The 25,459-nt window shown below is 38.3% G+C and overlaps 1 protein-coding gene across 9 annotated transcripts in view; it reads left to right on the top strand.

Annotated features, from left to right (window-relative positions):
* Positions 1-25,459, top strand: part of GPM6B (glycoprotein M6B) — a 148,600-nt gene that overhangs the window by 88,415 nt on the left and 34,726 nt on the right. For 4 of the 9 annotated variants that reach the window (XM_089511637.1, XM_089511633.1, XM_089511635.1 and 1 more), the window contains one exon: positions 21,216-21,335. The exons of 1 other annotated variant lie outside the window; for it this stretch is intronic. In XM_089511637.1, the coding sequence (XP_089367763.1) occupies positions 21,216-21,335 (120 nt within the window). Of the gene's footprint in view, positions 1-9,840; positions 10,329-21,215; positions 21,336-25,459 lie in introns of those variants that run through there. 4 more of the 9 variants (XM_089511636.1, XM_089511640.1, XM_089511638.1 and 1 more) reach the window with 4 other exon arrangements.

Raw genomic sequence — 25,459 nt, 5'->3', positions numbered from 1 at the left:
TCTTTCTTTCCAATTTCCCTTGAAGTACATTCCCTTTTTTACAGGGATCAATTTTGGTATTCCTGCAGTCTGTTGCAATTGATGCTACAAGCTAAAGGAAAAGTCTTGCTTACTTACTTAATGAGAAATAGGCAATACACCATCGTTTAGGAAGATATCTCTGAAAGCATTAAAATGAATTATTTAGACTTTCCTAGTCTTTTTAAATTGTGAAATCATGACATGGCTTCAAGCTTGGAAGACAGCACTGAATGAAACAAAGATGTTAGTTACAACCAGCTTTGGATACCAGTCTATAGACATAGCAATTCTTCTTGGGTTTTAACATGCAGTGTTTATCATCCTGGTAGCAAAACTTCCAAACAGAACATGTATCTCATTCTTTTTTAAAAATGAAGAAGAAAGAAAGAAAGAAAAACTGGTTAGAGATAGGCAGGCAGATAATTAAACTTCAAACAGGGCTGCTTTAAAAAGTCTTGCTGCTTTTTTGTTTAGGCTTTCAAAATGCAGCCGCTTAATGCCTCCATTGTATGTAGGGGGAATATGCTAATTTGAAGCACATTTCCCATCAGAAACCCTTTCAGTCATGTCATAGTTGAGATATGAATGATGATAAAAGAGGAAAGAATGGAGAGCCCTGTATTATGAGAGCACTGCTGTTTTGTTATTATGCATTGAGAAAGGGGATGAATAGAATTGAAGAGTTCAGTCACCCATGAAGACCCATGGCCTGTTGGCTGCCCAGGGATGAGTGGGTTCTCATGGACTCAGTCTGTTCTTCCTTCCCAACTGGCTCTTCTGGAAATATTTCCAGAAGGAAGGAATATTGGGGGCCCTCCTCCGTACTCTGCCCAGAAATACAACAGGATGGGTACAATTGACTTGTTAGGTTGATTAGTAGGCAAAGTCAAAAAGAGAAGACACAAACCAGGCCACTAACTTCACAGGCTAAGGATTTCCTTAAAAATAGAAAGGTTTTATATCCTTTGATCAAATGGCTGTATCCATTCAGAACTTAAATTTTATATATCTGTATATCTGTATTGCCCTAAAGCAGCACAATCTCCTCAGAAGGCCTTTACACGTGAACACCTATATTTGCATTGCAGTGTAATTGGAGGTATGCCTTGTCTCCTCTTGTGCACATCTTCCCTCCTAAACCTCTCTGCAAATATATGTGTTAGGAGCATTTGGAGCTGTACTGAATGCTGATGGGCTGACATTTGTGTTCAGCATCAGTATAGTATTCTTAGAAGCTAGAGCTTTGGAGAGCTTGAAGAATCTTGTGACTCTTGAAAATTGTTTGGGCACCAGGAGAGGGTGATGGGTGGAACTAGTTTATGTCAGCTGGACTTGTTTGCTTACCTCCCTAGCGGTGTCTTGGAAGTGTACATTTCTGAAATCCCACATCAGACAACACATTCTTGATAGACATCTCATAGAAGGTGGGAGGAAGTGATTTATTTTTTTAAAAAATTCTCCTATGCCATTGTGCCCTCTGAAAAGCATCTCCAGAAGATTGGATGATTCTCCAGAATATTGCAGGAGGGGGTGCTAAGGACTGGGAGGAGGGGGCTGGGAAAACATTTGCAAACCTTGAAAGAGAACTCTTTCATTCACAGAAGGACAAGTTTGTATTTTAATCCCTGCTGTTGGCTGGGTAAGCTGTTGTATCAATCAGGATATTAGGACCATTGCAGCCTTTCATTTCTCTCCACCCAAGTCTTGTATAGCATGAACATGAGATTCCTTGGTTGCTTGCTTTTTAGATAACAAGGTCACTGAGGACCCAAATCTAAAGTGGAAAAATAAATAGAATTGTTATTGATAATTCACATGCAGTGACCACCAACATCTTAATGGCAGGTTTTCCACAACTGCCTCTAATTTTTGAGTAAGCCATAGGTGATGGCATGTCTCCTAGAGATCAGTGGATTGATTCTGTCCTTTCCCCCTTGGATGGTTATCTCTACATTGAATTTGCTCATGAGTGTAAAAGCAATTATCTGCTCACTCAAGTTGAATAATTTGAATTCCTTACATTGTTGCTGTTTGGCAATTATTGTTGTGTTCAAGTTGTTTCCAACTTATGATGACCCTAAAATGAGCCTATTACAAGGTTTTTTTGGTAAGATTTGTTCAGAAGCAATTTGCTATGGCCTTCCTCTGAGAATGAAAGATTGTGACTTGTCAGAGTCACACAGTAGGTTTCCATGGCTAAATGGTGATTCAAGCCCAGGTCTCCTGGAGCATTACTCCAACACTCAAACTACAATTGGCCCTCCATATCCACGGATTCTTTTCCCATGGATTCAATCATCCACATCTTCAATATTTAAAAAAAATTAAATTCCTAAGAGCAAACCTTGATTTGTCATTTTATATAAGGGACACTGTTTTACTACCCCATTGTATATAATGAAACTTGAGCATCCAAGGATTTTTGGTATCCATGGTGGGTCTTGGAACCAATCCCCAGCACATACCAAGGGCCCATTTTATTACACCATGTTGGATCTCTGGTTCACAATGAGATAATAACTTGTACCTCTGGATTATTTTTTAATAAATTAGCAGCAGGCTGTAAATTAAGTAAATGATCCATAAATACAAATGAAAATAAGGAACATGCAAACAATGCAGAACTCGGTTAGGGTGGAGTCATCATAAACTTTGGCAGTTTTTATATCAGGAGTGTACTAGCTATGCCTGTTCACTCTGGAAGCTGCAGTGAATGGGAAGCTCAAAGATTCCACAGAGATCTTTGTGCAGATTTCAGAGCTTTGATCTAACCCCCCAAAATCTGCTTCCAAATATAAGAGTGCATTTCATTTCTTAAGCTTAAAGGCACAACAAAGACACACTTTGAAATTAGATCACTGAGCTAGAGTTGAAATGGCTAGTGTGACTGCCATGCTATAAGACTAGGAAGATCCAGGTTTGCTTTTTACAGTTATGACTGCCATAGGAGTCGGCACCATACTGATTAGACCTGGCTCCTGCAGGAGACCAGATAATAAGCATAAAGCTTAATCGGTGGTGGCATAACTTCCTGGTCTTGCCAGAATGCTGTCTTAAGAAAAGATGCCTGTCAACTTAAGGTGACTCAGTGAATTTCATAGGGTTTTCTTAGGCATGAAATACCCAGAGGTGGTTATGCCAGTTCCTTCCTCTGAAATATAGCCTACAGTACTTGGTATTTGTTGGCAGTCTCCCATCCAAGTACTAATCATTGCTAGAAGTTCTTGCAATGGATTACCAGTATAGCCAATTGTGAGACATTATGGGAATTGAAATCCGACAACATTTGGGGCCTCTGCTTTTGAATGGCACTAGATTTAGAAACATGTCTCTTAAATGATTATAAATGAATCCCAGCAAAAGTTTTGGTAATCCATCTCCCAGAGCCTAGTTGGTGGCAACACTGATGTCCTTCTGATGCCGAGTTTAAAAAAAACAGCCATGCTTTTTATTAATCTTTCAAGACCTAATTAATTTCATTATTTGTCCATGTGCTATACCTTGCATTGCTTTAAATTAGCTTGTTTTAACTGATATTTAATATGAGTCTAGCATTTTAAATTTTTTATTGTTTTAAATTATTCTAAATTGATTATATAGTATACTACCCTGAGATCTGCTGATATAGGGTGGAACTGAAATATTTAAACAAAAAACAAGCAAATACTGTATACAAATAATATAAGGTATCAGTGGTAAGGATGACATGTACTGATGCAAGCAGAATAAGAATATATTTTGAACAGATGTGTTTTATGTAGCAGGAGATCACAGATGTTGAAGGAAGGCAACAAAATAATTATAATCTTGCCTTTGGATTTAGTTGTAGGTCAGTTCTCCTTGAAATACAACAGTTGATACTGTTCAGATGGAATATCAGTGCAATTTTCATTCTTTCTTGGTTAGACACTTTTGGAAACATGTAGAGTTTCCCAAGGAAATGGTTGGAAATCCATGTATAAAGTAGATAAAATATTAGAACTAAATACTACAGACAATAATCCTGCTCTGGCAATGCAATTTACTAGACAGCCAATCTGGGGATGCAAATTCAGTGCTGCTACTCTTGTCCTTGACTCACCCTACAGTGCTTTTGTGTTCTGGTTCATTGTGTGTATGAGATCCCCCACTGTTCTGAGATTCTACAATGGTTAGACATAATGGCTCCCAGCCTAAACATGCAAATGTCTTCTCTCTCATCACATTAAGTTGCACAATATTCTGTTTTTTAAAGCAGATTTCAGATGATTACATTCAGCTCCAAAGATCATGCTTTATTGTGTGTGATACAGTGGTGATGTGAGTGAAAAACTTCAGTTGTCACTGTCGATTGCTCCTGAACTTCAGTCTCAGAAAGGATGCTTACTTGTTGGCATGCACTGGTTTCCCACAGAGATACTACCCAAATGTTCCTCCCTGTGTATGTACAGTCAGCCTTCTGTATCCACGGATTCTGCATCAACTATCCACAGCTGGAAAATATTTTCCCCCTCAAGAAAATTAAAAAAAGAAACATTGATTTTGTATATAAGGGACACCATTTTATTATGCCATTGTATGTATATGTGTGAGTGTGAGTGGTAGAGGGGCAGAAAGACAAGAGAATGAAAGCTTGGAGGAGCCAACACATTTGAAGTTTCAGCCATATGTGCATAATAAATAAATTAACTTAGAACTTATAAAACCTGTTTTGTGTTATTGGCATCCTCTTAATGACAAACCAATGCTTGTGGAGAATACAGTAATAAAGTGGGAGCTCTGTAATCTTTTTTTAAGATAGATAATTCCTGAATAATAATTGATGGAGAGAAGAGTGACTAGAAAAGTGCATGTTCTGATTCAACAGATGGCATTCAAATTTGGCATGTTTTTGCTTGATAAATAAATCATATATCTCTCTCTTTTTTTTAACAAAGGAAAAAAAGCACATAAATCCTGAAGGACTTAAATTGGAAGGGGGGGGGGGTTCTCAAAACAATTTTCAAGAGTCACAAGATTCTTCAAGCTCTCTAAAGCTCTTTAGGTCAAGGACTTTAAATGGCTGTAAATTAAAAATTAAATTCCTGTTATCTAGAAAGACCAAGCCCTGCAAGATCTCTACAAAGAGAAGAAAATGTAAGTTGTTAGAAATCATACAACTGGAATTTAATAATTCAGGGGTGGATAAAAAGTAGATTAGGATCTGCTAGTAGCTGCCTGGGTGATTTGCAATAGGTCCAGAGGAGCTTCTGACTCCCAGATGTTTCAGCAGGAGCACAATAATGTGTCTTCTCCTCTCTAAATGAAACTGCTGAAATTAAGAAAACATGGAGTAACCAGGAGTGAATATTTATTTGTAAGCATTCTTATAATACAAATTCTAAAGCTCAGGATGTGCACAGATGCATGGTGTTCATTGCAAATGCATATTGTTTGCACTACAGTATGGCTTGGTTCTGAAGTTCTGGTAGAAAAAAATGAAGTAGAAGCTTTAAGCCTGAAGTGTTGTTGACCCCCACTCTAATGCAGTCAGATTTGATTGAGAAGATGCAGATTTTGGCTGAATCTACACTGCAAAAATAATCCAGTTAGACACTACATTAACTGTCATGGCTTAATGCTATGGAATTCTGGTCATGGTAGTTGGTTGTGGTACCAGATCTCTTTTGTACAAATGCTAAATATTTCACAAAATTCCATTTCCCAGGCTTCCATAGCATTGAGCCATGGCAGTTATTTCTGCAGTGCAGATGCAGCTTATAGAATCATAGAGTTAGAAGAGACCCAAGGGCCATCCAGTACAACCCCCTGCCATGTAGAAACACAGAATCAAAGCACCTCTGACAGATGGCCATCCAGCCTCTGTTTAAAGACCTCCAAGGAAGGAGACTGTCCAAGGGAGTCTGTTCCACTGTCGAACAGCCTTACTGTCAGGAAGTTCCTCCTAATGTTGAGGTGGAATCTCTTTTCCTGGAGCTTGCATCCATTGTTCCAGGTCCTAGTCTCTGGAGCAGCAAAAAACAAGCTTGCTCCATCCTCAGTGTGGCACCCCTACAAATACTTAAAAGGGCTATCATACCATTTCTTGACCTTCTCTTATCCAGGCTGAACATACCCAGCTCCCTAAGTTTCTCCCTAACATACCCAGCTCCCTAAGGCATGGTTTTCAGACCCTTCACCGTTTTGGTTGACCTCATCTGGACACGTTCCAGCTTGTCAACATCCTTTTTGAATTGTGGTGCCCAGAACTGGACACAGTATTCTAGGTGAGACCTGACCAAAGCAGAATAGAGTGTCGCTATTACTTCTCTTCATCTAGACACTATACTTTTATTAATGCAGCATAGAATTGCATTGTTTTTTTACTGTCACATTACACTGTTGACTTTTGTTCAGCCTATAGTCCGCTAAGATTCCTAGATTTCTTTCACATGTACTGCCGTCAAGCTAGGTGTCTCCCATCCTATATCTGTGCATTTCATTTTTTGCTGCCCAAGTGTAGTGTCCTACATTTCTCTCTGTTGAAATTCATTTTGTTAGTTTTGGCCTAGCTTTCTAATCTGTTACTGTCATTTTGAATTTTGATCCTCTCCTCTGCAGTATTAGCTACTCCTCCTAATTTGGCATCATCTACAAATTTGATAAGAATGCCCTCTATTCCTTAATCCAAGTCATTGATAAGGATGTTGAATACCACTGGGCCCAGGACAAAATCCCATGGCACTCCACTGATCACTTCTCTCCAGGATGAGGGGGAGCCATTATTGAGTACCCATTCAGTTTTTGTGGTAATTGCTTAGGCAAGGTAAATGCCAAAGAGTCATGCAATCTAAGCAAGGGATCTAACAAAATGCACACCTTAGGTAGAAGACAGAAAGATGGGGACTCAGCATGTACATTAGGACAGACCTACAACTTGCAACCTGTGGAGAGCTGCAGAGTGGGAGGTGTGAAGTGATAGGAATATGGAGAGGGAGGTGATTGGAAGTTCTCAAATTTTGGGGGTTGTTTAATTTTTTGAGGAACAAACCAGCATCTAAGATACAAATGTCAAGATCGGCTACCCATCCTCATTTTATGTCATCTGTATGTGAAAAGGGAGTAGTGAAGTGGGACTGATTGGGATTTGCTGCTTGTTCATCATAAGCCAAGGGCCTTGCCATCATTTTATGTTCATCTACACTACAGCAATGGTATATTGACCAGAAAACAGCAAACCACATAATAAAATATTAATTAATGACATGTAGTGGTGGTTATTATTTTTGTTTATTCCTTGGGATTATAAAAGCAAAGAATCATTAATTATTCTTCCCCATTAATTTTTCTACTTGTACTTTTAGCAGAGAATGCAGTTTTCACAAAAAATTTCAGGAACAAGATTTGTCATGTCACTACTTAAGTTACTTTATTTCCATTCACTGTATCCTGGCCTTGTCCCAAAACTGGGATTCAAAGATGCTTCCCGTCTCCCAACACACATACCACTACATTCCCCATAACCATATTCTACTTGTTCTTTTACTCTGCTTTTATTTAGAGATGCCAAGTACTCGTGCATTTTTTTTTCTAAAAAAACCTCATATGTTTTCTGTATGAGTGAGTGAGTCAGTTTTCTGTCTGTACACATTGGTTTATTCTTCTTTTTTAAAATAAATTTTAGAATATATCAACACTATGTGGTACTCCATTGCCACATATGAATGATACACACACACACACACACACACACACACACACACACACACAAATCAGTCACATGTTGTTGGACTACAGCTCCAATCCTCCGCCTCTGGCTTTATTCATTTTTCATGGTTCTGCTATGGATATTTTTAGGCTGAAAAAGAGTTCATATTTACATTGTGGTTTCATGATGTGTGTAATGCTGGAAGTACTAGAAAGATCTTTTTTAAAAATGATAATGGTTTTTTAAGATTAAAAATCTTTATATTCTACAGGTTCACACTGTTCACGCATGCACACACACATACGATATATTGCCTTGCATGCATCTTCCCAGCCTCCCTTAGAGACTGTTCAGAGAAAAGCATCTGCTTCTTGAAAGGGGAAAGCTGAAGATATGTTTTGTACATAGATGTGTAAAAATTTGACCTAAATCGATTGTGGAACTTTGAAAGAAAAAACCCTGGAAGATAGCATAAACACCCAGAAAGAAGGATGAAAACTCCATGTTTCCGAAAACTTGTGCTGTAGAAACAATAAAGAAAGGGGTAGACATTGTCTCCACTTGTAGACAAGGTTCCCTAAGACAGGTTGACCCAAGATGTGCTGGATTACACATCTCATCATCCACAAGTCTCATATTGCCTATGATTGATACAAGTATAGTCCATTAATCTGGGAAGGATGCAAGACTGAGACTTTTTGTTATGTGTCTTCAAGTAATTTCAGATTTCTAAGGCAAATTTACCATGGTCTTCCAGAGTCCTAATCCAACACTCAAACAACTATATGATGCTCACTCTTCACATTAAGAGAGGATCTTTTATACTATTTGTGTCTAAAATTGAGTGCATGATAGTCTTATTTGCTGCTGTTTCACTATTTTGTGACAATTTGAGCATCCTGAACAAATGTGCATAATATAATCTGATGGACTATGCATCTCAGAAGACAGCTATAGGAGAACTGCCCCTGCTGCAAGGACTTTGTCAGATATGGGAAAACAACCAGGTATAGGACCTCCATAATGAAAACTATGTCCAGATGAACTGAGATTATGACTGGAAAAGTGTTAATACATTCTTCTTGAAATAAAAATTTACTGGTTTTTTTTTTCATAATATGTATAAAGTCCAAGAATGCAGTCCCTGCAGAAAATGAAACTTTGCTCTCAGATTTCCATTTTCAGGTCTCCAGTGCAATTTATCAAACAAACAGAAAACCATTGAAGAGAACGTTTGACTGGCAAAATTCTTCAAACCAGCCTCTCCCACATGGGCTCTCGTAAAGATGTTCTCTGTACTTGGTCAGCCCTTCCTAAAATTAGCCTATCCTATTTTGACAAATACTTTCATTTTCAGAATTTTGTGAAATTTGTACAGAGTACATCCATTTGCAATCTTCCTATATTTTCTCATTGTTTCTTCTCTACCCCTTTCCTAAATAAATCAAGACAGAAAACCCAAGTAGCTCCACAGTGTATTTGGACTGGTGGCACTTGGAGCCTTCCATCTGGGAGCACCATAAGTGAGCACTGAACCTTGGAGAATAGCCGTTTTAAAGCTTTAGGGATCTCAGGTGCACCACTAAATGCTGAAATTATCATCTTATCTTTTAATGTGTGCGTATGCATGCATATGTGTGTTCATGCTGTCTGTTGACTTATGGTGACCCCATGTCTGTTAATAAATAGGGATGCTCCCTTCGAAATAACATTTGGAATTAAATTTGAAACCTCGGATGGTGTTAAGCTCTTTGTATTCCTACCTGACTGTCTTTATGCAGTGGTCTGCACTTGCATCTTATGTAACTGCTCCCAAATTGTGAAAACATAGTCCCTCTTCTCTAAGTACTAGCTGTCCTATATTAATTTTATGGGCTTACATGTGCTCTCCCCTGAGTTGAAAACAGAACATCCTTAAAGTCAACAGTATGAACGGGTTGCCTATTGAGTTCAGGGCAAGATCAGAGGCAGATGGAGGAAATCCAAAGACGAGTCCTAATAATAGGATCTCATGGGACAAGGTAGCCTTGGAATTGTTTGATAACATGGACCCTCCTCAGAGATGGCGTAGGGACAGAAAGGGGCTCATAGTGTCATCGCTGAGTCACCATGCAACAGGAGGGGACTCCTTTCACTCCCTCAGATACAGCCTCTTTTTTCTGATGTCACAAACCTATTCTTCACCAGAGAATTGATCTCACATTCACTGGGAGAAAAGGAAAGTGGAAGAGCATGGGAAAGGGAACAGTGGCTAGCTGAATCTGCAGGTTTCCCTTTGCAAATGCATGCCGAGGGAGAGGGGAGACAACTGAGCAAAGAACTGCAATTTTGTAACTGCAGGTCTCTGACGTATAGCGGAGTGTTTCCTGGCAGAGGATCTTTATGGACCAGTAGGCAGAATGAAACTGAAGCTGTAACAAGACTTGTGCATTTTGGAAAGGACTGCAGTCTACTGGAGTGAGGAGGGGAGCCCTTCAATCACAGTCTTGGTAAATAGGAGACAGAAGGGAAGGAAGAAAGAAGAAAAGAAGAGAGAGCCTTGGCTGGGGGCGGGGAGTGAAAGCATTTTTGGTGGATGGTATAAAGCCAGCCATGGAAACTGCAGCAGAGGAAAATACAGAACAAAGCCAAGAGAAAAAAGGTACCCAACGGATCAAACAATAGGCTGTTTAAATCTTTTTAAGAACCTTAGTGAAAAGATTTAGGCTCTGTTTGTCACTCTCTTTAGAACAGCGCTTAAATGATCATTATTGCATCTTCTAGCTTCCAGTGCTTTCTTTAAAAAAAAAGATTCTCTATGACTTGACAGCAGATTAAAAGGACAGCCATCTATCCCTTCATCTCTGGGTTGGTGTTTTCAACCATCTCCATCCCCACAGAAAAGCAGAGCTGGGTTTAACAGTTTAGAGAAAAATATTTCTATGTGTACAGGCATCGCTTATTCATGGGTTTCAAAGCTGGGGGTCAGGCTTTTTGGCAATCCAGTGTTCTGGTAACATAAAGCTTTCTGCCAATGTAGAATTGATAACCCCCCCCCCCCCATCTCTTATTCTTTAGCACTTATCTTGCATTTCTATACAGCATGGGGAAGGGAAATGGTGCTATAAAATTAAAGGGCACCATGATATTTGGGAAGAAATGTTCCAAAACATATTTAAAGACTAGAAAATGCAGGGTAGGGATGTTGCTCATGATTTATTGTTTGAAAAGTTCAGTGTCATGCAGCATATACATACAAAATTAGTAACTTATATTTGATTTTTCTTTCTCTGTAGCAAGCTAGTTTAGTGATAATGCTGACAACTTTGCAGCCATTTACATGTGTATAAACCCACTGATTTGAAAAGAAAGAAGGATATCTTAGAGAGTAAAGTCTCATGTTGACCATTAATATTTTATCTTGTATTAGACCATATCAAACCTACAAGACCTATTATACATATCATTTGTGGTGTTCTGTTTTGTTATTTTGTGTAGAATCTCCTAAAAAGCAAAATACTATTTTGTGTTTTGGTTTAGGGCAAGTAGAAATGAATTTGTTGATTAAATTTTCAGTGAAAGTTAGAGATTTGTATTCAGAAAAATTAATTGTATTTCTCTCTGGAAAATGTAATCCATATAATAGAAGAAGAACCTCCATTTCCCTAAAGTGAAATTTAGCAAACATGGACCATGGTAGAAAATAATACGCTAGAGATTCTACCCTAAACATTGGAGTGCTATCAGATTAAATTTTATAAAACCATGAACATGATATAGCAGTGGCAGATGTCACTGAAAATATTTATATATTTTTGTTAAAGTATGTGTGTGTATATATATTCAGCTCCCTTTAAAGATTGTTTGATAACAGTTCCCTTTTGAATTGCCCAAATATAAATCATCTGTTTTATCAGATTTGTTTGTATTTTGTGTTGCGAAGAAAATTATACATAAAAATTAATTTCTTCTAAATCTGTCAAATTTCTGCACAAATGAATTTGTGTTCAAGGAGTGGGGGCCAGGCACCTACATAATCATGATTTGCTCCACCACATCAACCTTGTAAAGAAGATTAATTGGTGAGATTTGAAGAGGCGCAGAGCCTGACACAAAAGCCTAGCCCAATATAATGTGTGGGTTGCTAACAGGTAATCCCTGTGCCATCTTAAAAATGCCTGTTGAAAGCCTCCTCACTTCTAAAGCAGTTTACCATAAAACTTTTTGGATGGATGGAATGTGAGATTGCTGTTTGAGAAGCACAAACCTAACAGTCACTTGCATTCACTGAGCTAGTTTCATAGTCTTTTGGTGCTTATCCAATTCATGGTAGCATCTCATAGACACCGTGGAGTGCTTTTTCCTTTAGCAAGATTCAGGGAATTGTTTTAGGATTATAAAGTCCTCTAATTTTACTGTTCTATCTCAGTTTGTTTCATCTGATTGACTATATGGTCTTATTGGAGTATATATTTCTTTTCCAGATGCTCTATAAATATGCCGCTTATAGTTAAGTCTTTACAACAAGTAATAACAAGCATTACTTTGCTTGTTCTTCAGTTCCCCTTTGTCAAATTTCATACTGTACATTATTCATCTATGAATAATAAACCCAGTAAGGTTTTTTCCTCCAAAAACAAAATTCAAACCAGATTCTGACTACTTATAGATATTAATTTGAAAGAATTTTGCTTCCAGTCCTAAATTAAATGGCCAATCCAGGTTCAAAGTCTAATTGAAAATAATAAGACTTAAATATTTAATTAACCAGATGTGGATGTCCTGTCAGTTTTTCTCTGGACTTTAAATATATATAGTTTCTCTACATTTTTCTCTAGATTTTGTTTATAGCATTTTACACTGAAGGACTATGGTGGGTATCATTTTTTGTTTGCATCACCAGACATTCAAGGATTGTGTGTGTGCTTCATAGAGAATTAAATAAATTAATTAATTCAAGCTTTTAAAAAAAACCACAGATCCACATCTCTACTTTAAACTGTGTTTTAAAATGTAATTTGCATATGTCCAGATAGTCATCATTACATTTTTCTAGTATGCCTGGGTTTTGGCATATTTGTAAAATTCTTTTAAAATTATTGGTGAGCCGTACAACACTGTACATGTTGCTCATGTGTGATTTATGATTGAAATGCCAAAGCAGGGAAATATTGATTACTGTTAAATTGTAGGCGGGAGAAGGATTCTCTTATATGCCAATGAACCTTCAAGTGTTATAGTAGCCTAAACAAATGTTAATACAATTTGAATTAAATCCTGTTCTATCTACAGCAGCCATGCCCAAGTCTGGGTTTTCCAGAGGTCTTAGGAGATGGTTCCCTTTATTCCCAGCCATCATGGCTCTTGGGTTTTGGCCATTTTAGTTAGGGATGATAGTAGTTATAGTTCCACTCATCTGAAAAGCACCAAGTTGCAAAGGGCTGATTGACACCCATGGGAATTCAGCTGTTGGTTGAAATGAGTACTAGATTGAATTAATAACTTTTTGGTTTTGTAACAAGCTTGGAACATACTGCGATGCTGGATTTTTTTTAAAAAAGGTAATAGAAACCAATGAATAGCTATAAAAAGAGGGCATGATGTGTTCAGCCCAGTGCACATTAGTCGTACTTTGGTACCTTTGACATGAACTGTTAGTTGTGACTCACAAAAGCATCTTTGATTTACAAAAGCCTTTAAGAAGGATCCAATCTATTGCTTATTTCTCCTCCCTATATGTATTTGAGGTGATAGGATACACTTCAGTATCTACATACTCTATTCTCAAATCCAAGAAATTAAGCTTTGGTGAATGCATATTTAAAGTATATGTTTTGCATCAAACATACCATGGCGCAATCATGATTGTTTTGAAAACATGTACTTTAAATGTGTTGTCCTATGTCAGTCCTATGTCTTATGTTGAACACACTTCCCTTAGGCGAAAATGCACAATTGTTTAATTTATGATGTTCTTAAAGCTTATGCTTCTCTGAAGATAAGCCATTACTGGATGTTATCTTCCTCGAATTTGGAAAGCTGGATGACAATCATGTTAACAGGTTCTTTATTCTGAAACATCAGACGTTCTTATCACTGGACTAGCCTGTGAATGCTGTCCATGTAATTATTGAGTAGATATTTTGCAGAGCTGCAAGACAGATTGAGTGCATTTAAAGCTGAAGGTTTATAAATTATAGTAAATGACAGGGTTTATCTTGTGGGCATTAAATTAAATCAAAAAGTGAGGATGAGGATAGACAGATTTACTGAGATGGAATAAATAGGTAAAATGAATGCCATATTGTATCAGTAGAAGAGAAAATATATCCTGATACATATTAACATGGACAAGATGCTTGCTTTTAATTTAAAGGGGAGGGAGGACAACACTATCCAGAAAGTAAAGCACAGTTCAAAGATGTCAAACAGATTAACTGGGGATGTCTAGAGCAAACTGGCCATAAGGTTATAGTAGATTAAAAACCCATCAACCCAGAAGGCACAGTTATGCATAACATTTGCTTATTCTTTAAAGCAACTTAACAAAAAAGCACACACAAAATGTACTTTTTAAAATACTGTAATTTTATGTCTAAGAGTGTGCATGGTGTAGTGGATGAGCAGTGGACTGTTAACTCTGGAGATCAGGGTTCAATTCCCCACTTGGTCATGGAAACACATGGAGTGACCTTGGGAGTTACACACTTTCAGCCCCAGAAAACCCTGTGATAGATTAGCCAGGATCGCCATAAGTCGGAAATGACTTGAAAGCACACAACAGCAATCTTATGTCTGCTTCCTTCCACTTAATTCAGTGGATGTATATAATTAAATGTATATAGGACTGTACTGAAAGATGAATAGAAACACTTAGATATTTGAACTGTTGGCCTTTCAATAAGGAATTGGTGAAAATTTTTGACTGTTTTCTTGTAAATACAGCATGACTAAGAATACAAGAAATCTGAAATAGTGAATACATATATACATAGCATTCATACAGAATTTTATAGAAATTATACCATCAGTTATCCTTGAATGGTCCTTTACGAAAAGAAAAGGATATCGTTGCGTTGAAGATCAGGTGTTTAGGCAAAAAGATATTCTTCTATCATTTCCAGAAAACCCAAATCAGACTTAGTTAATATTTCAAATATGTTTCAATGCTATGGAATCTGTATATAGAGGTTGAAACTCCCTTGTCCGAAATGCTTGGGACCAGAAGTGTTTTGGATTTCACTGTTTGTCAAATTTTGGAATATTTGCCTGTGCTTAATGAGATATTTTGGAGATGAGAGCCAAGTGTAAACATAAAATTCATTTATGTTTCATATACACCTTCTACACATATCCTGAAGATAATTTTATACACAATATTTTTAAATAATTTTGTGCATTAAACGAAGTTTGTGTACACTGAACCATCAGAAAGCAAAGGTGTCACTATCTCAGCCACCCATGTTGACAGTTTTGGATTTTGGAATATTTTGGATTTTGGAATTCTGGATAAGAGAGATGCAACCTGTACTTCAGAGACTGGTGTTTATTGGTCTCCAGCCATTATTGATTTGCTGTGTTCCAGTTTAATAATAATAATAACTTTATTACGGCCAATTGGCCAGTTTATGTTCTAAAGATTTGTCATGTATGATCTGAACATCACCTTACTTGGATTTTAAGGAATACTATAATTGCAATAATTATTTAGAATTATTTAGAATTTATAGCATATTGTGACAGTGCTGGAGATTCAGAAATCGTTAAAATCTAGAGGAATGGTTTATGTGCAGATACATTTAGCCCTGGAAGTGATTAACCAATTTACTGGATGCTCATCTCTATAATTATAAAATTTGTGTAAGTCCAGTAAAAAAACACTATTTCTTTATCTGTCAAAGCAATTCTCCCCAGTTCAGCAGTTCTTTGTAAATGCATGAGCTCCACTGAGCACTTAAGTCCCTCCCTTTGCTATGGCTATCCATTGCATTTTATATTGCTTCATATGAGAAAAAGTAAAAATGCATAGATCTTCCCTCTCTGTTGAAATGAACTGAGAAGTTTGTTCATGCAAGCTCCTGAATATATTCATTGCAGCTCATAGAAGGATGCTATGGGTTAAATCAAATGTTCATCTCAACTGGAGTGAGCCCATTGAAATCAGCATTGCCTACATAATGACTAATAAATCTAATTCATTTCTGTGGGTCTACTGCAGTTGGTGGCGATGATATTGTAATTTAAACTTCATTAATCATTGCTCCTGTGCAGCTATCAGAGATAATGCAGAAATAGTGCTTATTTGGTTGCACCCCACACCCCAACACTAACTGAAACTAAGTAGACAGGTCTAGATAAGCAAGCCCTCTGTATCTATGGATTCTTTATCTATAGATTCAACCATCCACAGCTTGAAAATATTCAAAACAAAATATAAAATCCAAAAAGAAAACCTTGATAATGCTATTTTATATAAGGGAATACCATCTTACTATGACATTGCATTTAATGGGTCTTGAGTATCCATGAATTTTGGTATCTATGGGAGGGTCCTCAAACCAAACCCTAGCAGATACCAAGGGCCCACTGTAGAAGGAATCAGAAGAAGACTAAGGCTACATCAGAAGTAATCCATTTAGAAACAATTGTAATTGCCATGGCTCAATGCTATGGAATTCTGAAAATTATAGTTTTGTGAGGCATTTAATCTTCTCTGTCAGAGAGTCTGATGCCACAACAAACTATGATTTCCAAAATTCCATAGTATTGAGCCATAGCAGTTAATGTGGTGTCAAACTGGATTACTTCTGCAGTGAGGATGCAGCTTAATATTTGGAAGGGCAGACATGAAGAAACTAGATAAAATCCTCAGATGTAATGATATATCATTGAATGCCAAAGTCAGAATCATCCAGCCTATAGTATTTTTGATTTCTGTGTATGGTTGTGAAAGCTGGATGGTAAAGAAAGCTGACAGGAGGAGAATCGACTCATTTGAAATGTGATGCTAGAGGAGAGTTCTACAGATACCTTAAACTTCTGACAAATGGGTATTAAGCCTGAACTCTCCTAGAAGCAAAGATAAGTAAACTGAAGCTGTCACATTTATCATGAGATGACATAACTAGCTGAAAAAGATGATAGTGCTTGATAAAGTGGAAGGCAAGAGGAAAAGTCTGCAGGTGGATTGATTCAATCAAGGAGGCCATTAGTCCTGAGTTTGCAAGACCTGAGCAGGGCTCTTGAAGACCAAGACTCTTGGAGGTTTCTTGTGCATGGGGTTGCCATAACTCAAAGTCCACTTGGCAGCAGATAACAACAATAGGAAATAAATACAAGTGCTGAAGAAAATCTAAAGAAGAGGTCCAAATATAAGAGGCACTCACATGCAGCAGTAATGTGAAGGGTCACCTCTGCCAAAGAGAAGGCTAGTGCTGTCTGTTGGTAGTGCAAACTACCTGTTTGGAAAAATAGAAGAAGGTTTCAGATTCTCCTTCATGATAAGTAATTGGTTATGTCAACCATCCATTCAATTGTATTGGACTATCACCTAGTGCTAGACAGGAATTTCCCTTTATGAGCAACTTTCTGTTGGTGTGACCCAGTTGTATCTAGAAACAAACTTGTTGCATAGAGAATCAAGTAATTAAAATAATGAAGACATTAATAAGGGAAAATATGCTTCTTTAATGTATAGGTAATATTGTCATTGAAGATTTTAGCAGCTGCAGTGAAACCTTCTATGAGACATTGTACAAAATTGAAGATCATTCACTCTATAGAAGTACACAAGTAGAGAGAGAGAGAGAGAGAGAGAGAGAGAGAGAGAGAGAGAGAGACTGTAGTTCCCACATGGTGGAAGATTATGCACAAGGGTATGGTAGGGTTATAGGGCAGAGTGGCCAGGTAAGCTGAGTAACCAAAAAGTAACTTTTCTAAAGCTCTGGGAAGCAAATCATATGAGAGCATTGCATTCTATTGTTTTGCCATCCCTCCCGTCTTTTTTATTTTACTGATTTGATCTGTGATTATTCTTTCTCCAAATTAATGTTATGGCACCTGCATTGTGAACAGAAAAAGAAAGAAAAAACAAACTTTCTGCACATATCCTATGCCTTTAAATAAACACTTCCACTGTACAGTGCTACAATGTACAATGTTAAAAAGAGAGCCAACCAGTTTAAGCTTTGGACTACTAGCCTGGATACCAGGGTTTGAGTCCCCATGCATTCATGGAAACCCACTAGGTGACCTTAGGCAAGTCACACTCTCTAAGCCTCAGCGGAACCAAAGACACCCCCCTCCAACCAAATCTTGTCAAGAAAACCTTGTGATAATATCGTGTTAGTCACCACAGGTTGGGAACAACTACAGCAGAAACAATGGCACGTTACAGACCGCCCCTTTGGGGCGGCCTGTAATCGCGCCTTTCCCCGCTGGATCGGGGCCTCAGCGGCCAGACCGGCAGCCGCTGAGACCCCGATCTGCCGCTTTCCGGGCTGCGGGGAAGCGGCAAAAGGCCGTTTCCCCGTAGCCTGGAAAGAGGTGTCCTTGGGGCTTCAAGGCCCAAGGACACCCCGCGGCGGCGGGGAGGAGGAGAAAGGGGCCACTTGGCCCCTTTCTCCTTTGGTCCGCTGAGTGCAGCCGTCTGAAGGCTGCGCCCAGCGGACCAAACCAGGAAGGAGCTCCGAAACGGAGCTCCTTCCTGCTCCACAGAAAGGGCGCATTATGCGCCCTGGCGCGGAGCGAGGACGTCACGTCCGCGCTGCCCCGTATAGAGGCAGCGTGGTCGTGACGTCCTCATGGCAGCAGCCGTGTGGAACGGCCGCTACCATTTTGTGCGTGCAGAGCGCGCACTAGGGTTAGGGGGTGCGGAAGCACCGCCCCTTCCTAACCCTAGTGCGCGCTCTGCGCGCACAAAACGGTCCGTTTGTAACGGGCCAATGATTACTACAAAACAGATAACCCACTATACACAACAATCAGTTCCCAAAGGCCTGCTGGAAGAGAAACATCTTTACCTGATGATGAGAGGACACCAAGAGAGAGCCTGTTCTAGCTACCAAAATAACCAAGTCCCAGAATCTGGGAGCAGCTACAGAGAACCAAACATAGGCCCCACATAGACAGGCCAAAATAAAAGTGCTTCAGGCCACTTTGGAGGTATGCTGTTTAAATGATGCACGTGTCCTACCAGTCCAGAAGCTGCACTAAAGCTGCGCGCCAGTCTTTATGACTGGATTGTGGCTTTGGCATGGCTTCCCATCTCTTAGGACGCATGTATCACTTAAATAGCATACCTCCAAAGTGGCCCGAAGCAGCTTTATTTTGGCCTGTCTGTATGGGGTCATACTTACTAAGGTGTTGCGATTGAGAGAAGAACTTCCCTTGAATATTTCAGAGTATGGGCAAGCTCATATATGGGGAGGTGTGGTCCCTTAGATAGGATGGACCTGAGCGGTATAGAGTTTTATGGGTCATAACCATTGCTTTAAATTGTGTCTGGAAGGAGACCAGCAGTCAGTGGAGCTGTTGTAGAAAGAGTGTTGTATGTGTCCTCTAACCAGCCCCCATTAATATCCTAGCTGTAGCTCTTTGGTTCAGTTAACATCTCTGAACACTCTTCAGTGGCAGCCCCTCACAAAGTGTGTTACAGTAATCCAAATTAGTTTGCAGGAATCTACTTACACAGGCTTGAATTTTCAAGCAATAGACTATATTTGAAGTTGCCAGAGAGCTTTTACTTACTTGTAATCAGAGATTGTAGACCTTGTCCATTATTAGTTACTATAATACTACATAAAATGATATCTGAGGTTTGATTCTGCCCTTCCCTTGTTGGCTAGGCTGGGTGTTGGTGTGAAACAACTATAACTACGGGCACTGAATTATGTACTCATGTCAGATGAGCTAAAAGTTATATGTATGACCAGCTTTTCCTCCATATTTTGTTTGGTTGAGATCATGCTCCGTTGCTGGGACATCCATTATGGACTTGCAAACAGAGGAAGGATTATGCAGAAGCAGAAATGAGTTCAAAAGAATAAGTTAAAAATATGAACTAGGAAGCACTGACAAAAAAAAGCTATGTAACATGCAGGCCTTTTTCCTAAAAAGAAAATGTAAGGATCAAATAAATCAGCCCATGGTAATAAAAGGTGTTGTCTAAATTTCTCTTTCAGATCTCTAAGGATCAGATCTTTCAGGGAATCAAAGTTAGTATTGAAAGAGTGGGGTGAATGTCAATTGACAATCTATGCATGATCAGTTTAATTTTTATGATTAGCGCTGCATATCTGAGTGGTATTCTCTAGCTTATATTGGAGGAAACCTGAAGCAGTTTAGTTTCCTCTAAACCACATTTAATTCAAGATGTTGAGATTTGCAAGAAAACCAAAGCAGCCTGAACGAAATATTTGAACATATTGCATGAGTACTGCTTATTCACAACTTTCCTTCATTCTGAGTAGGATTTTCAGTTCTATGGCCAACTGTTGTATAAATTAACAATAATTTTACAGAAACTGAGCGCTTTACAAAGTTTGTTTTCTTTTCCCTAGGTATTATTGCTTGGCTGTGACCAAATTATGTACAGAATATGTTCTAAAGTATGTACATTGAACATATTATGTAGATAGTTAATTCTGTACAAATTAAGAGAATGCACAAAAAGTATACCCAGAACCATTTTTGTACAACATCTTGCAGCTTTGTCTTATCTACTTGTTTTCGCAAGGCATTAGCAGTATATTACTGCTGCAGTTGAAACTGTACTTTGATTTTACTTTCTGCATCTGGGAATGATCATCTTGCTCCACTGGGGTTTAAGGAAAGTTAAAAATAGTAAGTGTGGTTTCCCACAATTAGATTACATTACCCTTTCTTTCCTATCTGCTATACAAGGGCTTATTGCCAGTAAAGAAGTAGATGGAAGAATGCATATGATAAAAGTTGGGGATGAAGTAAACAATAACAAGCAACTCTAGAACAGCTTTCCCCAACTAGTACCGCCAGAACATGAACTTTCAGCATGGCTAGTGTGGATGATATGTTGTAGCCCAGCACTGTTGAGCTGGAGATCAACAGCTTGGGAAAATCTACTGTAGAGCCATGGTCCTCAGTCATTGGTCCCCTGTGCTTTGGACGTAACTCCCAGAATTCCTGACCATTGGCCATCTTGGCTGGGGCTTCTTGGAGCTGAAACTCCAAATATTTGGTAGACCAAAGGTAGAATATTGGATATTGCTTTGGGTGGAAACGTTTTAAACATTATATAGATATATAGATATATATGTTGTTTAATGAAATTTCAACAGCATTTCTAAGTTTTACTAATATCTTCAGCCCCTAAAATCTAATCCTAGTTAATTCCTCCCTTAACTGGTGTGTGAATCAGACTATTTCTGTTTTGAGAGTTCAGCATAAATCTTTGTATCCCCTACCTTTCCCCTGCGTTTTTTTTAATACTAAAACTGAATTGAATAAAAGTAATGAAGTAAAAGTGAACTTTTGCTGGAGGCACTGACTTTTTACCACCTAAAATTGGCAGTGATCACCAGACCAGAAATGGAAATTGGCAGGTACCAATGGATGTACAGGAGTTCAAGGCTACACCAGTACCAGCATGTGCCAGCATTGAGAGGCAATATTAGTCCTTTGGGGATTCAAGGTAAATAAAAGGTTGGGGTCTGATATTTAAATAGAAAATTTAAATACCATAGTACCATAATAGTCATTTACATCAGCTATAGCAATATGTTCCCAGAATATTTGTTAATGTGTACTTTTAATGTTAAGTGACTTAACATGATTATTTTCTTTCATAATAATTCTTACAGATTTTTGTTTGTCTGTTCCAAGGCATTTGAACGGAACTGTTCTTCAGCATAAGAACATCTTTCCATTACTTGCATGGCTGCCCAGAACAATGTTTACAACTGCCCTCATAGAAGACAACATTGATCTTCCAGATACTCTTTACAGCTCATCCAAGTGGTTTTATGTAGTTCCTAAGGAAACAATAGGGTCTAAGGGAAGAATGTATAATAAACAAAATACTTTGGACTTCTGTTATTCTGATGCCTGCTTCTTCAAATGGAATATTTTCCATTTGGTTCCAAGTGTAAGACATAATTATTCTCTTTGTAAAAAATGAAGTTGCCTTCTATTTAATTTGCACCACATCCTTTGTCACAATTGGCACTCATAATTTTGTCAGCAAATTTTATAATGTAGAGTGGGCTAGCAGGCAGGAACATTATAATGTAAGATTTCACTTGTTGTGCTTCAAGATCTTATTACCTATTGGTTCTTATAGAAATCTATTTTAAAATCCACTTTTTTACAGACAGTGTGAAACATATGCCTTTAGGTTCATTGACAATGATAGTATCTTAGTTTGAACAACCAGTAGGAAAATATGGTGTATGCCAAGAACAACTTGTAAATATCTTGGTCCAAGAGTCAGTCTGCCAGATGTTTTACTGTGCTTAACCTTACTGTTCTCTGAGAAAATTAAAATGTGGGAACCTGTCAATGATGTATAGATCACTACATATTTTCTTTTTAAAACTCAGATATCAGAAATTAGATAGGAACAATTCATATATATTATCCTCCCTTCAGCCAAAAAACTCAGGGGGTCAAAATGTTTAAAACCTGGGAAATAGCTCCATTCTAGTGAATATTATGTCTGGTATTGTATAATTTGTAGAGGCAGCCTTTCTGTGTATGTCCAATCACTACTCAAAATTACTATAAGCCTCAGTAGTAATTCCCTGTCCTGGTCAATTATTTCTCTGCACAAAATTATTTTACCTACTGAAATAAATTATTTTCAAAAAATAAAAAAGAATCACAAAGGATGAGTTATAAAAGTGGGTAGGAAAGTTTTAAAGTCCATTTCATATTAAGGGTGCAGAATAGATTATACTCTAGAGAAGGGAGTAATGTGTGAGGAATATAAGTAACTATCTCTGGAAGCTTGTTTCTATTTGCTTGTCTGATTGCAAATCCTCTTACATTGGGATAATTGATAAGGCTGAATAGTCACAGGGTCTCCTGTTTTTCCTCATCTCCCTTTAAGTTTCCTGGAAAGATCTGCTCTCCAGATGCAGAAAGCTGTGCAGACACACAGTTCAGCAAGACATCTGAATCCCTTGCCTGCTTCCTTTGTCGCTATCCCACAAGATGGGGATGTAAGCACTATATTGATTCTGTCCTGCACTTTCTGCTGCCTTTTACACCAGGTTAGGCAAACAAGGCAGGATGCAGAAAGGCAACCTGGCATGCATCAGATGTTTCTGAACTATGGCTTCCCTAATCCCTGTCCATTAGTCATGCTGGCTAAGGGACCTGGTTGCCTGTCCGTGAAGCAGACTAGTGACTACTGAGTACATACTGGCTTCTGATCTGAATTCATGGTGCTGGTAATGACATTCAAAGTCCTGAATGGCTTGGGATCGCAGTTCTTGAACTAGTGCCTCTTCCTATGTACATTTGCCCAGTGTTTGATGTCTGTCAGAGGTCTGAATGCTAAAGTGAGGATTGTTTGTATTGTATTTCCCATCATTATGCATGCATGTGAGAGGTAGACAGTGAAGAAAGCTGATAAAAAAGAAAATCAACTGATCTGATATGTGGTGCTGGAGAAGGGTTGGATACCATGGATAGCTAAAAAACAAACAAATGGGTTCAAGAACAAATAAGGCCTGAACTTTCACTAGACTCCAGGATGATTAAATAGAGGCTGTCATACTTTGGCCACCTCACGAGAAAGCATGAGTCACTAGAAAAGACAACAATGTTTAGAAAGATAGGGGGCAGTAGGAAGAGAAGGCCACATAGTAGATAGGTAAACTCAGTCAAAGAGGACACAGCTCTACATCTGTGAATAGGCTATCTTGGAGATCCTTCACTCATAGGGTCACCATGGGTTGAGCTCAGCTTGAGAGCAGTTAGTAATAATAATAGGGTTTGAGGTCTGTTGAAGCGTTCATCCTATGTGTGCCATCATTCAGGATAATATACTTTTGGAGAATGTGGAAGAGAGTCTTCTCTGCTGTGCACCCCTACTATGGAATAACGTCTCCCAGAGTCCCAATGGGCATCAGTACTGCTGTCATTCCATTGCTAAGTAAAATCATGGATTTTTACTAAAGGTTTGGGGGCATGACTGATCTTGTCCAAATTTTCATGTTTCAGTCAGGGATGTAGCTAGGATTTTAGGAAGGCGGGGGTCCAGACTAAGTGCCACCATTATAATGGGGCTTGGGTGTGGTGGCGCAGCAGCACACACCATTCATTTTTCTAATGGAAAACTAAGAAACTCCCCCCCTTGGCTATGTCCCTGTTTCAGTGGTCTTAGATTGTTTTAACTGCTTTTAATCTGTCCTGTGTTAAGTGTGGAGTGATTTAATAAGTTTTTAGCCTTTAAGTGGTTCTTATTGCTTTAAATTGTTTTAAGCTATTCCAACTGATTTTGTTGTCCAATATTATATATAATATAATATTGTTGTTGTGTGCTTTCAAATTGTTTCATGTCTATTGTGGCCTGAAGGTGAACCTTCAGGTTTTCTCAGCAAGATTTGTTCAAAGGGGGTTTGCTTTTGCCTTCCTTTAAGGCTGAGACAGAGTGACTTGCCCAAGGTTACCAGCAAGTTCCAATGACTCAGTGGGGATTTGAATCTTGGTCTCCAGAGTTGTAGCCCAATGCTCAAACCACTACACCATGCTGGTTCCTAATATAATATAATATAATCGGGGTTTGTACAACATCCAAGTGTCAAAGTGATAGCCATTTGGAGTTAAGCAGTTTATTTCATTCCAATTTATTCCACATAGCCTTCAAAAAGCTTTATTAATATTGTGTTATAAATAGAAAGTCTATGAGAAAGTACTCTCCCCCTGCAGATGTGTGCAACTCTGAAGTGGTTTTCGACATATGATTTTGATGACAATGTGTTTGATGCAGTTGGTAATTCAGGACAGTGAAATGATTTGACTTGTAAAGATTCCTTCCTTTTCCTTTTTCTTAGACTCAACAGACAGAAATATGAACCAGCTCTCTTTTATGATGGCTTTTTGCTAGACTTAAGTAAACACTTGGCTCCACTGCAGAGGTTGATTCTTCTTTATTTTTTTTTCAAAACAAACTTTTAAACCAATTGGAAACAGGGCTCAAAATTTGCAAGTCAATGATCATTTCATCCCTCCCTCACCACTATCCTCAAAACACAGAAGGAGTTGTCAGAAGAAATCCCCCATTGTACAGTACCTTGAACTTCAATAAAAATGAGGTTGAATATTTTTAAAGATGTAGCTTAGGGGAAAGACAGACACATCCATAACTGTGCTGACTGCTGAATAATCTTTGATAATGGGTCTGGCATGTTTGTGCTTAGACATGAACATTTTATATCTATTTCCAAATTCTGCATGCTTAAGAAACCAGTTTAAAAATTGTGCCCTATATTTGTAAATCTCAGAAGAGAGTTTAAAACAGTTAAATCACTTCAAAGAACAAACAAACAAATAAAACAGAAGAAACCTCCTAAATCCAATAAGGCCTATTGATTCAGCCAGAACCAAGCTATGATCACTAGGCCTCAAAGACTTGAGTGAGTTCAGTCACTTTTTACAATGGGGCTGAAATGAAGCCAAACTTGGTGCCAGTTGGACCTCCAAGAGTAAAAACTAGAGTTTCAAAAAAAAAAAAAAGTAGAAAGGAGTTAATTCTCTTAGTTAATAATTAATAAATTAAAAAATGAATTGCACTTATGTCAGAGGTGGGAA

Source organism: Sceloporus occidentalis, unplaced genomic scaffold (assembly GCF_023333645.1).
Source record: "Sceloporus occidentalis isolate IW3139 unplaced genomic scaffold, rSceOcc1.0.p SCAF_2, whole genome shotgun sequence".
NCBI lineage: Eukaryota > Metazoa > Chordata > Lepidosauria > Squamata > Phrynosomatidae > Sceloporus > Sceloporus occidentalis.
The sequence above is the reverse complement of the archived record's forward strand: the minus strand, read 5'-3'. Positions and strand labels throughout refer to the sequence as shown.